The sequence below is a fragment of the Cyanistes caeruleus genome, chromosome 2, assembly GCF_971803275.1.
Source record: "Cyanistes caeruleus chromosome 2, bCyaCae1.hap1.1, whole genome shotgun sequence".
NCBI lineage: Eukaryota > Metazoa > Chordata > Aves > Passeriformes > Paridae > Cyanistes > Cyanistes caeruleus.
The window spans coordinates 24,654,358-24,672,172 of NC_141702.1; the positions used below are offsets into that span (position 1 = coordinate 24,654,358).

Below are 17,815 nucleotides of genomic sequence, written 5' to 3' on the forward strand. Positions count from 1 at the left end.
TAGGTTCTCATAAGGAATAATTGTGTTAAGCTAGATAAAGATAAACCTTAAAGAAATTTCAGTTGTTCAAGTTTCTTCCTCATCCTGATTCTCCTTGAAAAAGAGAATTTTGTGGAATTTTGCTTCTGTGAAGTCACTGGCTATTAGCTACAGATAGATATCATGAACCAGCACTAGCTGTCCTGGTTAGTTTTCTAGGTTCTGACTCATTAATAATTTTTGACTCAGTTTGCCTTGAATTACAGTGGGGAAAAAAGTAGAACCACATTTTGGTGAGATACCACATGTGCCTCATAAAGCACATGTGTATTAAGTGGTATAGTAGTGGTTAATAAAGCCAGTTTCTTGATCTATTGCACCAGAATATTTGCTCAAAAAGAGCTGGGAACTAAATACTTAAATTAATTTCTTGGAGCATCTCTCAATGACTGGGAAATTTCTGAGTGGAGACCTGAGCTATAAAATCTTTCCTCTTCTACTTATATTACAGTCATGTTTTGTATAGAAACAAATTCATAATTCAGTACAAAACACAAACCAGCTCTTGCTTGGTGTACCCCACCCACAAACTTAAATAATGTAGTTGTCAGGGTTGACAAGTTCGGCCTGCTGTAGCATGTCTGTGTTTTATAGGAAATTTTAACCAGGGGTGTTATTTTAAGAGATGAGCAAATGGGGAAACCCCATGGCCTAGCCAATAAATATGAACTTTAGGTGCAATGGAGCACTCATAAATATGACTCAGAACAAGGGGATTCATTGTTTCTCCTGACCCCTCTTAGCTGCTCCTCTGATCTCAACCTCTGTGTGCGTCATGGCAGCCCTCATCCTTTAACCTGCGGTTTTTAAAAGCAGCTTCTAAGTTATTTATGGCAGCAAATGTTAGTAGCCCGTCTGTGTACTCCCGGCACACACATACCGAAGGGTGGGGGCAGCTGCGTTTTGTTTTGCAAGGATGAAGAGTTTTGCCCGGGAAGCCAAGTGCCTGGGGAGGAGGCTGAGGTAGCGCCTCCGCCACAAGGGGCTCAGAAGAAAAGTGCTCCTTTTGCCTTCAAGGCTTACGCAGAGAAGAAACCCATAGCTGTGCTAATTTTGGCTTTCATTTGTACATTATCTATCTTTATCATGCTCCTTGTTCTTTCTCCATCTGATTCACCTTCTCCCTACCACTATGATCTCACACTTTCGTAGTTCTATTGGCCTGGGAAGTGCTCTCAGTGCTGCAACATCACGCTCCATGTGAGGCACAGGGGAGTAGGGATTAACCTTCCAGCAATTTCTGCAGAGGCAGTTTCTCTGTTGTGAACCTTTCCCATGCCCAGCAGGTCTGTATCCAGCCCTGCACATTGGCTGTTGCCTACTGAGAAGAGGGATGCCCTCCTTCCAAAGCCCAGCCTGTGCTTTGCTGTTTTTCTGTCATGCCTGCTCTCATTCCTACCCTCTCCATCTCCCGCACTGTCGCCTGGTCTCACCACTTCTCAGACTTTAATCCTTTCTACAGCCAAATGCCACTGACATAAAACTAAAGTTCAGTGACCCTGCCTAGGCAGCAGGGGTTAGAGACAAGGGAAAGGACAAGGAGGAGAGGATAGGGAAAAGTGTGGGAAATAATTATAAAGTCTGGTAGCAGCCAGAGCTCCCCTGAAGCCCTGGGGAGCCTTTCTTTAGCTGGAGGCTGCAATTGGCACTTCATAAACTGTTCATTCTCAGCTATGTGGAAACACCAGATGACACCTAGAATGATCAGACTGCAATCAATCAATTTTTTCCAAATTCCATTAGTTTGTGGGCCTATGAAAGCAAGCTGAAAGGAGCTGCCATGGCTAAAAAGAAAAGAGAAGGGAACTGTCCCTGGCATAATTACCCCCATAGCTCAAGCAGTAAGTAGGCAGGTAGCCACAGTAAAATTCCTTGTATAATTTAACATTCAGAGAAAATAATAACAGGAGCAATAAGTGTAGGAGAGAACATAGATTCCAAAGTTGTCCAGGTATCTAAGAAAACAACCCAGAACTTCGGGAGAGAACCAAGAGGTTCTCCATCTAATCCATGGCAGAATTCCTCCCCTAATACTCTCCATGCAGTCTCTCCACAAGCCTGCCTCCTTCTCTTTCATGGTTAGCCAGAGCCACTGCCAGATTGTGTTTTCCTGGGAAAATATGCACTGTACAATACATACAATCCCCAAAACCCCACCCAAAGTCTGTGTTTAGTCTGGAAAGGAACACTTTCTAAAGAAGAAGCGGAACTGGGTCAGCCATTCTTCCCAATGGGAAAAATATTAATAATAATAATATATATTTTTATATATCCATACATATATATAGCTTTTCACCATGCACGTCTAACCATCTGCTAAATCAGTTTCTCTTCAGTTATCTGCAATTTCTTTCAAACCTGTCGGCAAGGAGAGTCAGACAGTTTTATACTCCAGTTAATGGAGAGCTTGACATTTTTTTGGCTGGGTAGATACAATAATTTACTTGGATTTAAAGTGTTAACTTTGGCAAAAAAATTAATTGACAGTTATAAAAACATTATTTTGTTAGATGATATTTATGGATCACACAAACCTGATTTGAGGCAGAGCTATATAGTTCTTAAGATTCATGTAACTTGAGAGATTTCAAAGGAAATATAAAATATTTCAATAAAAACCAACAAATAGAGTGTAATTCAAGAAAGGGATATGGAGAATATTTCTTGCTAAAAACTAAAAGCAATCTCTAAAAACCTGCTCTGTCATTGCACAAAAATTGGTTAAAACTCTAATGATTTGTAAGTATTGGATGAGGATTTTTAGCTCATGTCATCCTCTGAGTAAATTCCTTTTGTTCTAGGAACAAATGAAATTATTTTGCAAAGAGTTGTCTTAATATTTAATTTGTTCATAGAAAATTATTTCATAATTCATGGTTATTTCTAATGCCTAACTGTACTAGGTCACAAGAAATTCATTCCGCTCACTGACTGGGTGACAAAACTTGAATAAAGGGAAAAAAAAAAGTCTCAGGATTTCCAGATGCCAAGTGATGTCTACTTTGCATGAAAATTAACCTGCTTGATCCAATTTGCACTAAATGTTATGTAAAAGAGTAAAAAATGACATCTCATTGACTTGGGGTTGCCATTGAATAAAAGCTTCGCAAATGTTTTCTCATTTTTTCTCAGTATTGATCCAATTCCACAATTAAAGACATGGGGTCTATTTGTCATTTAACAAATTTTATCTGTGCAATAGCACGTTCAAGGCAAGATAATAGTGCTCTTTCCATCTCTTCAGTGAAGGCTGTGTCAATATTTTCATTTTAAGCCTGCGTTTATATACTAAAACTGAACCACAGCCAAAGAAATTCACGTACGGTTAACATTAAGACAGCAACATCTGAAATCCTGTGGAAAAGAAAGAAAGTGTGCTCATTCCTAAGCTTTAGGAGAGAAGTTAATGATCCTGAGACCTTTTTGCGTGTATCCTTCAAACCCCTTCCTCAGCTACTGGCATTTTATAGCTTAGCACTCCATATTCCTCGCTGATGATATGTTAGCTGTGAGTGGAAGGTTGTAGAAACTGAATTAGTTTAATTTAAGAAACGAGCTACTATGTATGCTCAGGGTCTGATTGCAGTAAGGAATCCTTTCTTTTTGGTGTGTAACAAAAATATATTTGTACAGGTATTTGGTGTGGATTGATGTACTATTGGTTTCTCAAAGTAGCTGTAAAATTTGTTCTATGCCATGCTAGCATTTGCCAATGAACACAATGGGCTATAAATCTTTTGAATTTATGTATTTGTTTAATCATTCAGCTTTTAAAGAAGAATATAATCTGTAAAACAGTGTTCAAAGTTGGGATAGAGAAGCTGGAGAAATATGAATAGTCCTCTGTGCCTCAGACAAAATTTCCATTGATTTCAGTGTCTGGTTTAAGAACTGAACACAGCATGTGTGGTTTTAAAATTATTCTAAGATTGTGGAATCATTCACATTGTCTGTGAAGAAGGAAAAATATATTTTTGGAGTGAACTGGTTACTTAAAAAATCTCAGAAATTATTGTATCCTTCTTAGCACGTGTATGTTAGGGTCACAAATTTTATTGTGATCTTCACATTCAAATTTAAGAAATAAATTTTATATGCTAAAAAATAAAACATAACAGAAAACCACAAAAGCATATATATATATATCCCATTTTATGGAATGTTCATATCAATAAACAGGAAGATACAAGAAAGCAAACAGACTTGCTTAGCAAATGAAACAATCTGTTAGGAGAAAAATTAACAGATAAGTTGTAAAAAAAATGAAAATACAGACCATTTGAATGGCATGAGCAGGAATGCCTAAGTATAGTGGATTTAATGATCACTTTGATGATAATGAAAAAATCAGTATTAGAAATGCTTAAATGTAGTTTACAAAAGTGCTGCTGTTTTACCATGCCTCATCCATGTAGATCTATTTTGTTCAAACCCCTTCTTTTTGTAAGAGGTGAAGAGTGGGAACACTAGCATTTATCTTAAAAAAGTCCTTCCCTAACTAAATTTTGAGTGAGCAAAAAGTGACTTCAACTGCATAAGTATTATTTGCCTGTTCTCTGGGGAACAGGGTATCCTATATATGTCATTTTGGGATACCAGCCAAAAAGAAGATGCCAGAACTTAAAAGAGTCAGAGCTTTGCAATAGTATAATAAAATATTATAAGAGGATAAAAAACATCCAATCAGGAAAACAAAATTCTGAATCTGAAGGTGATATAATCAGATCTTTGAAAACCCCAGTGTGTTTAGTGGAGGAATTATTCTTTGACTGCTGGACCAAACCCAGTTAACTCCTCTGTTACACTCATCAATATTTATGGAGAGTTGCCAACACACACAGTTTTACACAAAACACAGGACAAGACATAGCCTCTGTCTTCTTGTATCTTTCAAGAAAGAAAGAGATGGAAATTCTGATATAAATTCCAATAGAAAGAGCAGGTGTTTACAATTTTAAGTTCAGGAGAAATAAATGCATTCTTATTTTTGTCCCTGGTTAGTTGACAGAATCATGACTGCAGTTCCCTTGATAATTATTTTCTGAATTTGTATTTGAAAGTGAGGTATTTGCAGCTCCAACAGGTTGGGGTTTTAATCAAAGTTAGCATATAAATTTAAATTTTTATTCTTTAGTATAAAATTGTTTGCTTTTGTCTATTTTTTCTTTACTTTTTAATCTTATTCAGTCTTTTTAATTCTTATGCTTAATAGTTTGTATCCAACATCTCAGCTACAAATTTCTTGTTTCAATATATATGGCTTAAATTGTTATAACTGGTACAACTATATACAAAAGTTTCAATTTAAAATATCATGATGATTTAGAGTTTTATAATTACACATTATGTAATTAATGGTGTGCAAGTATGAACATGGTGAATACTATTTTCAGAGGAGATTTATTTAATGCAAGTTGACTGGGGCTTCAATTCTAAATCCATTTGAGTTATTACTGTGCTGCATCAGCATTTATTGATTTTAAGGTACAGCATTAGCATTCACTTATCACTGCATATTTTTCCCCATTCTCCATTATAAGAGCTTGCCCTCATCTGTCACAATCTCATACTGCATAAATCATATAAAATGGTTACTTGTTTCCATGATTTATTTCATTTTTATGCTAATTATACCGAAACATAGGATTGTTTAATAAAAATGTTGAAGCTAATCTATATTGGTCATCAATATTTTTTACACATTTTACACTGTGGAATGTGTGATATACCACAGTGTGGTACAATATCCAACTTGTATGGAAGGGTATTTAAAGTGAATTAGGATTTAAACTAACTTAGAGCTGAGATGCAATTTAATTTTACAGATGCCAAATTAAACGTGTTATTTACACAGTATTTTGTTATATGTTAATGGTTAATATTAATCACTAGAAAAATAAGGCATCTCAGCCCCAGTTTTCATAGTTTTGAAACATAAGATAAGCTTTAGCTTCTCAGAATTACTTTCTTAAGGCAACACTGGCATCCCAAAAAAATAAGACAAAGATTAGAAAATTCCTACCCAAGGTAAGACACTGGAAACTTGAGTTCTTCCAGAGAAGGTTTTTTTCTGGGAAAGCACAGTAGGATCAGCCTAGGACATATCTGACACTGAAACTTCAAAGACTTCTACTCATTCACTGCAAGAAGTCCTATTGTAATCAAAGACATTTCTGAAATCAAAGGCTAGGTCCCGTGTAAATAGTCCTCAGAGACGCTGATGGAATGGTCCCTGTTACATTTACAGAGGGAACTTCTCAGGACACACAAGGAAAATTTTTGCAGGATCGGTGCCTTGCTAATGCTGAGGATAAAAGCATTTCCGATTTTTCCATATAACTTTGCTATTTTGAATGCAGCTGACTCCAGATACTCTGGGTAAATTGAGGCATGCAATGTTAATTTAAAAGTAATACATGAGCAACATATAACTGCTTCTTAATGATAAGGAGCACATATTCAGAAAACAGATTCCATTTCTTTCCTAACCTGCTATTTACGGAGCAAAAACAACAAGCAAATGTATTTAGAGGTGTGGACATCTGTTACTCTTAAGGAAAAAGATCTCAGACTTGAGACACCTCCTTGTCAGTCAAATAATTCATGAAATGTGATTTTATTATTATGGCAAATAAACTCTAGAGTGTTACCTTACTAGAATTTTAGTATTTGGAGTAATAATATTTACTAAAAATCTGATAGACATAAAAAATACAGAATGTGCGTGATAAAATGAAGGTATTTAGGAACCTGTGCCACTTTTAAAAAGTTTCTACAGAGAGTATTATCCTGGAAAATGAGAGTTCATCAGAATTTGTACCAGTTTAGTGTGAAACTTCAAGTTTTCAATTAAATCTCTTGTTATTTGGGTCCAATGAGAAGTAGCATTTTTAGCCAAATTTACGAGTCCTGGACATTACAAATACCTACAAAAATAATAAATGAATTTCATTAATTATTTGCAGCTCTCTAGTTAAGATTTGTGTTTTATTAAAGAAATCTGTAACTGCTTTTTTTTTCCCTACAATGTAACTGGCAAGCATGTTTATTACACTCAGAAGCCAATATAATTTAGTTTTATCAGGTTTTGTATCTGAATTTATATAATTTTCAAAAGCATTCTTTGCTTGCATGTTTCTAGTGTTTAATACTCTACTTGTCATTTAATTTATTTATGACAGAGAAAATAAGGACTATTGTAGATTCTGAGCACCATAGCAGTATAATAAAACACAGTCTGTTGTTATTAAATAGAAATAACAAAGGAACAGCAAGAGATTATTTAAAATCCAGCCATCCAACTGAAAAGATAATAAAACTTGGACTCTTAACAACAGAAAAAACCCCCACTAAATAACCTAAGAATATTTTTTTTTAATGGTTTAACTTTTCCCTTTGCATACCTTTCCAGACTTTAAAATATTAACAACTGATGTTTGTTCATGTGCAAGCTTTAAGGAAAACACTGAGGGAAATAACTGAGCAATAGGCATAAGTGTTTGATTTTTAGAGATTTAAAAAAAAAAAAGGAGTTAGTTGGCCTAAGGCTAGAATTTTCATTACATCAATGAAAGAAAGAAAACAGAAGCCAGCAGAGGGAAGTTATAGAAACTGACTTTATATAAACAGTAAGAAAAATCTTTTTCCATGGCCACCTACAATGTAGCTACTTTACCATCCGTATGATTTTTCTTTTACCAGTGGCACAGCAGCCCGGGCCCAATCCTGCAGTTTTAGAACAGGTTACAGCTCGGCCGAGAGGTTTGCCCTTCGCAAGATCAGGCTAACAGTTTGTCAGAGAAAGCAAAAGCAAAAAATATTTCCACGTACCTAAATTGACAAAGCTCATGACCATGTCAGCATCATTCAGAAAGTTGGTGTCGTGCAGGCTGGCTAAAGGAGGATTCTGTGTGGTCAGGGGGGTCATGCGAGATAATTGTATTCTCCGTGAATATCCATTTGGAGAGGCAGGGTATCCTTTTCGTATCCCTCTGCTCTCCCCTGCCATTGATCCCTTTAGTGAATACTCCAGCTCCTCAGAATCCTCTTCATTTGTCATGGCATTATACAGGTCCAGCATGAAGAGGGGTGCAGAAGAAGCCTGCTTTCCTGGTGAAAATGGTCTGGGTCTGTGAGGTAAACCCAGGATAGAGAGAATCTCTCTCTGAATCTCCCTTCTCTCATGGTTCCGCAGCCTCCTGTAAATAAAACTCGAATGGACATGATTGTCTCCTAAACCTCCCTGTGCGTGACCCACCAGAACCCAGCAATTCCAGAGCAAGCCCACGAAAGCTTTGAGCGCAGTTAGGTTCATCTTTGAAAAGAAAAAGAACAAGGAAAAAAAAAAAAAAAGCCAACAACTTTTCTCCTACTTGTTCTGAGTTCCTATGAGGTCTGCTTTCCCAGTAGTTGAAAAACAAAATTTACCTATTCTTCATGTCAATGTCATCTCTAAACGTAACATCGTAACATCTTTGGTGATTCCTCTCCCCCCACCCTGTTTAAATATTATGGAATGTGTCAGGTTGCAGTTATTTCTAAGAAAGCTGAAATTCAGACTTCCAATTTTCCACTGTTGTTATCGTTTTTTCTGCATTTATGGAGCAGAAGACCAGTATTTTGTCAGCTGACCTAGGCATTCCTATATAAACCTTAGATAACCAGGTCTTTGGTGGGGAGCTGTGTTAGCAAGAGATGTTCTTCTGACACATTGTAGTTCCCAGAGTTATCTTCCCTCGTTATTCTGAGTTCTTCGTACACCTTGCGCTCTTCCCAAGATAAAATCCTGAGTCACAGATTTGTCTTGATCTGTACCTTGGTGGTGTAACACATATTTGTCCAGCAGCCTGGAGATAACTTTAACATCTTTTGAATCGCTTGAGTGTAAAGTAATTCTAAAGCATGTACTAATCGAATTAATGTGTTGCCATGAATTTACTTGCAAAAAATAACCTTCTGTAAATCCATTCAACCCTTTTCAGCTTCTGAACTGTTATTTCCAACTGTAGCAGGCACAAATATAACAGCTCTCTTCAAGAGAGATCTAAAGACTAATGTAAGCACAACCCTGCTGGGAAAGAAGAGGCTTCTCATTGTAATTTGAAACGGGTATAGCAAAAAAGTCCTTAACCCTTCTCTTGCCAGACAGAGCTTTAAACCTCTCCCCCTGTCTCTCCAGTTTACAGTAATATACCTAATTTTGGCTACTGACTGTTTTTTCGGTAACAGCTCGCACAATCAATTTTAACTTTAACAATCTGAGGATATATAGATGGTGTAATACAGAAGCTCTTGTGAGTCTCCCTAAGAGTCTGTTTTAGTAAACCTGAGTAGGAAACTCTCATAACAGGCTAAAATAGCATCTCACTAATTCAAGAAAAGTTTATGTTTTTGGCAAATTTAGCAAACATAGGTGACCTTTTTAATAAACTCAGTAGAAAATTTTGTCAGTGAGGCTTGATTCACTCTTTTCTAAAAATGTTGGGAACGCAATCTGAATGAAAACAAATTTAATCAGCGAGCAAGATTTCAAATTGTGCACAGCCAATGCTGTAATTATGGTTATAGTCACAACTTCCATAAACTGTAATTTGCAATGATAATTTATTCAAAGTACATTTTTCTCATAAATTTCTATACTGCTTTTCCCAGTAAATATGAAAAGCTAAGATTTAATCCCACAGCCTGTTATTAACTGAAGAAGGAAACATTTTAACTGAAGAAATAAGAATATTAAATAGATTTTAAAGCTGCTGCCCATAAAGTTAAGATTCAGTATAGAATTTTTTGACAGCCAGTAACTGGTGTTTTCCTCTCACTTAAACAAAGTCACCGTGTTAAGTTAAATTTCATACTGCTCAGGTTATTGGTGGTCATTTTCCATGCTGCTAAAATTTGCCTGTAGCCTTGAGGAGGCTTTACTTTGATGAAGGGCAGAAAAAAGACACAAAAAATTTTTTTGTCAACATGAATTTAAGGGAAAAAAACTAGGTATATAAAATCCATCCCTTTGGGTTTTCCTTTACATTGCACCTACTCAGCAAATCACACACTAAAGTTAAGTAAACTTGGGAGTGTGACAACAAGTATAGTCACACCCTAAGAAGCCAGGAACAATTTATCTAGTATATTAAGCACAAACAAGTTTTACAGAGTAGTCCAGCCATCACCTAAATACAGCGGATTCTGTCTCATAAATCAGTACATGTAATGAACAATGCTTTTCCCAAGAAAGGATTTATCTCATGCTAGACCTGCTGAATTGGCACTAAAATTAGGAAGATATTTAGCAAAAGTCTTGTTCCTTTTAGCAGAAAAGCAGTCACAATCAGAATACTTTTTCTTTCCTCGCTAAGGTGTTCCTTCAAAATTTATTTGTTAAAAGAAAAGTATTATTTCCTGGTTTTTCTTCTTTTCACTTGTTCTATTAAGTCAGTTGCAATGATACATGAGACTTTACCATACATATGTCTCTTCTGAATTTGGCCATCACATATCCTACAACAAGATTTCTTCCTCTTTTCCAGTAATATATTTCCTTTTTTCCCTAGGCATTCATAAAAGCCAGTGGATTGATTGCTCAGAGGATTTAAGTTCTCAGCCCATCAGTATGTCCAGCAATAGAAATTTCCTATATTATGTCACTAGTGTCGGAAGTTCCACATTACTTAATTTTTTTCATTAAAAAAGCCAAAAATACCTTTAAATTCAAGGATATTTTTATGTAGCAAATACCTTTCTAGACAGAAACTAAATAAGAACACATCTTTCCAGACAGAAACTAAATACGAACACATCTAGTCATCATACATTTGATGAAAAGAGCTCCTGTTATTTTTTGATAGATCCACAACCAAATAAGTAACATAAATACAAAGCATTTATTTTACAATAATGCATTTGCACTTGCAGTTTTGCACTACACCGAGATACCAGATGTCCCGGACTAGAACACAAAAATAATTTTAAAAACTTTTTATTGATATAAAAACAATGTCCTTTTGCATAAACCTATATATTCCATAAACACTCATTCTTACCATGTGTATTTCATACAGGGCAGACACAGCTCTAAAACTGAAAGTCTTTTCTAATGAAGTGGAAGGTGTCTGTAGTGGCTGATAGATCCCGTTTTGCATTACCAACATAAAACAATGAACTTCTAAAGAAAAAATACCACATACAGTTTCAGCATGTCACGATATATACACAGACTTCTCTCTTCCCCAGACGCTGAACCTGGTAGCAGCATAAAAAATCACCTGAACCGCCTTTACCCATCCCTTTAAAAATAAAAGGAAGACTGAAATGACTGCAGAAGTGAGCTCCCCTTAGGGACAGATATCTGCCAGAGGAGCACACAACCAGTGGTGCACCTGGAGAGCAGGGACTCAGAGGCAGGAAAGCAGCAGACCACCGTGCAGTCACCCTGGCAGTACAAGATAGGAAGCAGCTGCATGAATTTTTTAAACAATGTGGCATGTATGCACATGATGAGTGAATTCAGAGCTCATTACGTTTGTACTAATCTAAACAACACTAGAGAAAATATCATAAGGGAAGTAATGAAACCTGGGATTCCAGATCTTGCCAATCTTGCATTCCAATGGATCACCATTCACTATAACGGTGAAAAAAATATAGCTACCCAGCAGACCACTGGTCATCATTGAAGGTAGAAGTGTTTTTGTGGGCAATGCCTGCTATTCAAAAATACACAAAAATCAGTGGATGGCTACTCAGTGCAGAATCCCTTTGGTTCTCAATGTTGCACCAACACAGGGTGATTCCCCAGAGAAATGGTTCTCTGCAACTGTTTGGAATATTATTGGAATTGGGCTAAAATGCAGATTCTCTTCAGGACATTTACATCTCAAACCTATGCATGCACATGGAATGGTTTTGATGGCCTCCTTAATGACCAGTTAAATTTCACATTCCGATCAATATTATGCATAAACAGATGATCCAGCATTAAAAATGTTTAAATCTGTTTTTGTTACATCCCTGAAAAAAGTACAAAAAAGGTATATGGAGAAAAACTCCTATGAAAATGTTTCATGAGAGGTGGAGAATAATTAGTTACTAAAGCTACAGATTACCCAGCAAAAATAAAGCAAGTAGTCTGGACATCCCAAGGGAGAAATGTGACACTGACACCATAATTTGGCAAACCTGTTACACTACCTGTATCCAAGTCAGATTTACAGTGGTATGGACTGCATAAGGTGTACATTTGAGACTTGGACATAAGCATGCAAAAGTCCAAATGTTCCAAATGTCCAATCAGAAAACTTGTATGATAACTTTCACTCAGTTTTTTATTTTATTGAGTTGGATGTTGTATGACAGATGTATTCTTAAGCTGCTAATATTAAGAATGATGCAGAAATATATTTTTCTGCATCATTGAAAGATGCCTTCTAATGCAAGGATAATTCCATTTGTATGGGCACAGTGTGAAAACTGGTAAAATTAACTGCAGGAATTGGCAGCTGAGCCATGAATTAAGTATGATGTTTGTAAACCCCTTTTATTCAGAATATTATTTATTGATAGAGAGAGTACTTCCATTTTATGCTACAGCAAGAGGAATCCATTGCAAAATAACACTTACTGTGTGGAAGTGTTCAATACTTATAGTGTTATTTATTCAGTTACCAACCAGTTTCCTGTAGCATTAAGAGTTTTTCATCCAGGTATTCAAAAGCACAGGCAAAATCACAAATCAGCCGTGGAGGCAAGGCATCAAGCATTTTATAGATGGCATTTAATAGAACACTTTGTTTAAAAATTACAGAAAGGTCTCCAGCTTTAAGTACAGTAATTTATGAAGTTTGTTTTATTCACAGTACATACACAATGTTGTAAAACTATCAGCACAGAATACTCAGCAGCATTAAAATTATACTTTTCTTTAGCATTAAGAAAATTGAGAAAAATAATTTTGCAATCTGCCTGGGGACTTTTTTGAAACTTATTGTATTCAAAGACTGGGAAACAAAAAAACCTTGTTTCATACATACACTTCAGAAATGAGAACAACAAAATATACAATTAATAATATGATTCAACGTCACAATGCTATCATTTGCATAATTTAAAAGCCCAAAGAGCTCCCAGAAATCCCCTTTGGTTTACAGTAAGTCCCTAATTGTCTTAAAGGAAAAAAAAAAAGAAAAAGAAAAAAAAAAAGGAACTGCACTGAAGCAAATACAAAACACTTGGACAAGAGCAACATTTGTAAGTAGTAAAGCACTTTTAAAGAAGATTATTCTTGGCTCAGCTTGTAGAAGGGTTTTATTGTGCCCCAGCTGCAGACTGGTACCTGCTGGTCTCCTTGTGCTGTAGCTGCAGCACAGCCAGAAGTATCTTGTGCTGTTCCCAGGCTGGTTGAAGTGCTTTTCCAGGCAACTTCTTCTGCCTCTTGATGGAGTTATTTTTATTTTCAACTACAGATTCATTCAGAAATTAATTTCTAAACAGATGCCTTCTAGGTAGCTGCACTGCACTATTGTTCATATTGTGAAATACTCTACCTATCTAAATATTGGAATTATTTCTTCCCCTGAGCATTTTGCTACTCTGCTCCATAGCCATGGCTTTAGCACCTCTACTGGCAGTGGGATAGTGCAGCAGTCTCTTAATCTCTCTTTAAATTAGTTTGGGGGGTTTTATACCACTTTCCTGTGCTTCATTTTATACACACACTCCCTCTCTTCCCAATACTTTCTCCTATTACATCTCTCCGCATTTAGTCTGCCACTTGAATGCGCTGCCTCTGATCCCACATGGACTCTCTTTTCAGCTTTTTGAACTTTAAATCTTTTTTCCCCACCATCTCCATTTTCACATTTCTTCATTCCCTCCCCACATATCTGTAGACAGATGTTATTTTCTTCTTTTAAAATTACTTCCTTTGTTTAGCAAAGTTTCCCCTTTTGTAAGAGATCAGCTGGCCTCTCAGGCAATAAAAAAGGAGCTGCTGCTCCAGTACTTTCAATTGAAAGTGATCACTACCATGAATCACACAGTCCTTGAGAGACTAGTAATCGCCTGCTGTTGGAGGAGGATTGTGAAAGAAAAGATGTGCATGGTACAACTGCTAGACTATGTGCACCCTAAAATCTTTCTTATGTGCTAACTGATCTTTCTACGTAGAATCATAGAATAATTTAGGTTGGAAAAGATGTCTAAGATTATCAAGTCCAACCATTACCCTAGCACTGCCAAATCCACCACTCAACTATTTCCCAAAGTGCCACATCTGTGTCTTTTAAATACCTTCAGGGATGGTGTCTCAGCCATTTCCCTGGGACAGCCTGCTTTACTGATTGACAGTCCATTCTGTGAAGAAATTTTTTATCTAAACTTCCCCTGGTGCAACTTGAGGTCACTTCCCCTTGTCCTGTCACTTTTTACTTGGGAGAAGAGAGAGACGCCCCCCTTTCCTAATCCCTTCTTTTGGATAGTCAAAGATAGTGATAAGGTGTCCCCTGAGGCTCTTCTTCTCCAGTCTAAACAACCCCAGCTTCCTCAGATGCTCCTCATGGGACTTGTGCTCTAGGTCTTTGACCAGCTTCATTGCCCTTCTCTGGACTTGCTCCAGTCTGGCCCAGAACTGGACACAGCACTCCAGGTGTGGCCTCAGCAGTGCCCAGTACAGGGGGACAATCCCTGCCCTGCTCCTGCTGGCCACACTACTGCTGACACAGGCCAGGATGCCACTGCCTTCCTGGCCACCTGGGCAAATGTAAACCAGCATCCCCAGGTTTTCTGCTGGGCAGATTTCCAGCCCCTCAGCCCCCAGCCTGTAGTTCTGTGCATGGTTGTTGTTACCCAGATGTAGGACTCAACACTTGGCCATGTTGAACCTCATAAAATCGTCTTTGATCCATGCATCCAGGCTGTCCAAAACCCCTTTCTTACAATCCAACACACCTTCCCAACTTGGTGTCATCCAAAAACTGACTGAGGTGTACTTGAATCACTGGTCCAGATCCTGGTCAGGGCTGGTCCAAATCCCTGATCCCTGGGGAACACCACTAGTGACCAGTTACCAAGTGGATGTGGCACCATTCAGCACCAGTCTATGGGCCCAGCTATCCAATTTTTAATCCAGAAAACAATGCAACTGTTCAAGCTCTGGGTCTATTTAATAAACCAACATGGTATAGCACTGTGGTGGCAATGGTAAAACACAAATCAAGAAAAGTTCTTAAAATAAAATACTGTTTTCCTGAATTTCTCCCATTTGACCATACTCTCTTCTAGCATGTAATGCCTCGATCTTGCAAAATTATTACAATTGGCAACAGCTGATGAAATTTATTTAATTAACAATGGGTAACCGTTGCCAATATTTAGTACAGCAGTTGGTTCAAACCAGAATTTGTTAAGCTGGCAAAGCAAAGGAATAAAGTGAAAAATCATTTTATCCTGTGGGTCTAGAAAATCCATTTGTTTCTCTCAGATATTTGTTACGGTGGTTGAGAAAAACTGAAATACTGAAGAAAGTATATACCTAAAATAAGCAGTAAAATTTTCTTCAAAATCTTTACATTGAAGGTGAAAGTAGTTGTAGCTACTAAACTTCCCTTTATGTAGCCAGAGGTCTGAAAATATGACCTGCATGATGCTAAGTAGAGTAATCCAAGTCTCTTGTAAAGTAGGCTTAGGCAAGAAGAACATGATTTACATTGCAACCCTTGCATCTGAAACTGCCTTGTAATCTAAGTGTGGAAGAGACATGCAAGCAGTCCTCATTTCTGCTTTTTAGCTTCTACTTTCAATTTTTGTTCCTTAACATTTAGACTTTAAAGCTGGAAAAAAAATGGTATTTCCTGAAGGAATTCTAGCTAAGCCATACAAATTATGAAACAGCTACAGATGCTGACTGAGACTGCAGGACAGTGTTTTCCTTTGGGAAGTGGATTCACAATGATATTTTCATAGATTTTTCTATCTGTTCAGTGCTAATCATCAAAAAATATATCTGCCTCTCTAGAAACAAGCATTGAATCACAAAAAACAGAGTCTTGTCCTTGAATAGCTTATATTAGGATGATACATATAATAAAAATACTTCTGCATAGCCCAAGCATGTGAGTCTGCCTTCTCATTGTGATTTCTCAGAGCAGATGCCCAATATTTTCTGTGCTCTTTTTCTGCTCTTTATCACCTTTTAGTGATAAAATGTGCTCTGGGACAAATCAATGAGAATTTTCAATGACTTCTAGGCATTTGGATATTTTCTGTATGCTCCTGGGGGCAGTTAGGAGAACCAGATGCAATGGGCTGGCAGGAAAGATCCCACCTTTGAGAAGTTGTTGACTCCTGGTTCTGACATCTTCCTTTGACATGAGAAGGGTGCTAGAAAGGGAAGGTCAGTCTCATGGCAGAAGCATTTTGCAACAATTCATTCTGAGGCCCAAGGTTAACTAGGTTCTCATTTCTTCATTGTAATTCAAAGCTAATCAGTCTTCGTTATTTCTGTAAAGTTTTGTGAAGTTTGTTTTCCTGTATTTATGGACATTTAAAAGAACTAAAATTCTCTGCTTTCAAGCAATGACTGATCCTGTTAATGCAGACAAAAAAAATAAAATATGTTTATACTACGAAATGGCCAGAGAGCCTCAAAGCCATAAAATTTCTGGCTTATTTAGTGCTCTCCTAAAAAGCATAAAGATGACCAAACAGATTATTTGTATTTAAGTAAATGAATAAATAAAAGAGAGAAACAAAACTTTTCACTCTAAAAATTTTGTTTCCAAGTTCAATCTAAAATCATGTTTTATGACTACATTATAAATTGCTTAAAAATGGGGTTTATAATGGAAATGGTGACAAACTTAACTATAGCAGCACTAGCAGGCGCCAGCATAATTACAGTCTTCTCAAGACATAACTTATTACAGGCTAAACAGCAGAGCCAGTATTTTGTATTTTAATTAAGAAACCTGGATTTTGTTTGTAATAATTGACTGTTATGCCGCCCCTCTTGCCAGGACACTCTTTTACAAGAGACTCTTGCCTCTAGTAGCCTTTCTTTGTTAAATATTTTAAATACATTTTATATTTTTGACCAGAAGATTGCATGCATTTTATAGGTCATTATTAGCTGTCTTTTGATGACTTCAGTTGTTCTATATTTTTTTAATGGAGATCTTTGTTTCTCTCATCTGTGACCAGAAATAGTTTAGAGTTCAGGTCTCGGAGAAGTATAATACTATAATATCTGTGTTACCTGCCTCAATCTGTACCATGCAGGCCTTCCATAAGAAAGCATTTTGTTTGGCAATGCTCTCCTAATGCCCTAGGCAGGTACGACTGACCCTGTTACCCAGAGATACCAAAACAGTTAGAGTGTCTCTCTGCCATCCCAACAAGGGCATCATGTCAGCTCTCGCCACATGGGACAGAGCAGGTCAGTTCCTGGCACTGAGCCGTATATCCTGCTTGCTACAGGTTCCTCGTAATTGATGAAAATAAAAAAGGTGGCACATTGTGGTCTGAGAAACATCGTCTGCTTGTCAGTGTTGGGGGAGCCAGCCGGGCACTGGGACAATGCCACACGGGTTGCTGCCACCTCTCAGCACCTCAGACTTTCAGTGGCCTCTGCTGGCCACGCTGCCCCACCTGCCTTGCCCTCACCCTCATCCTTTCCTCTGCAGCTGCTGTTGCTACAGACATACTCCTGCAGATTTTCAGCTTTGCCTTTGTTTCCTGATTTCTTTCAGTTGTTCTTCCTGCTGCAGGAGTATGTCCTCCACACCCA

General features: G+C 37.3%; 1 protein-coding gene across 2 annotated transcripts in view; it reads right to left on the minus strand.

Moving 5' to 3' along the window:
* Nucleotides 1-17,815, minus strand: part of BMP5 (bone morphogenetic protein 5) — a 66,568-nt gene that overhangs the window by 44,608 nt on the left and 4,145 nt on the right. Inside the window, exon 2 of one of the 2 annotated variants that reach the window (XM_086876149.1) lies at nt 7,870-8,237. In XM_086876149.1, coding sequence (XP_086732275.1) covers nt 7,870-8,119 — 250 coding nt within the window. In that variant the 5' untranslated portion in view covers nt 8,120-8,237. Of the gene's footprint in view, nt 1-7,869; nt 9,092-17,815 lie in introns of those variants that run through there. The other variant, XM_023922472.2, reaches the window with a different exon arrangement.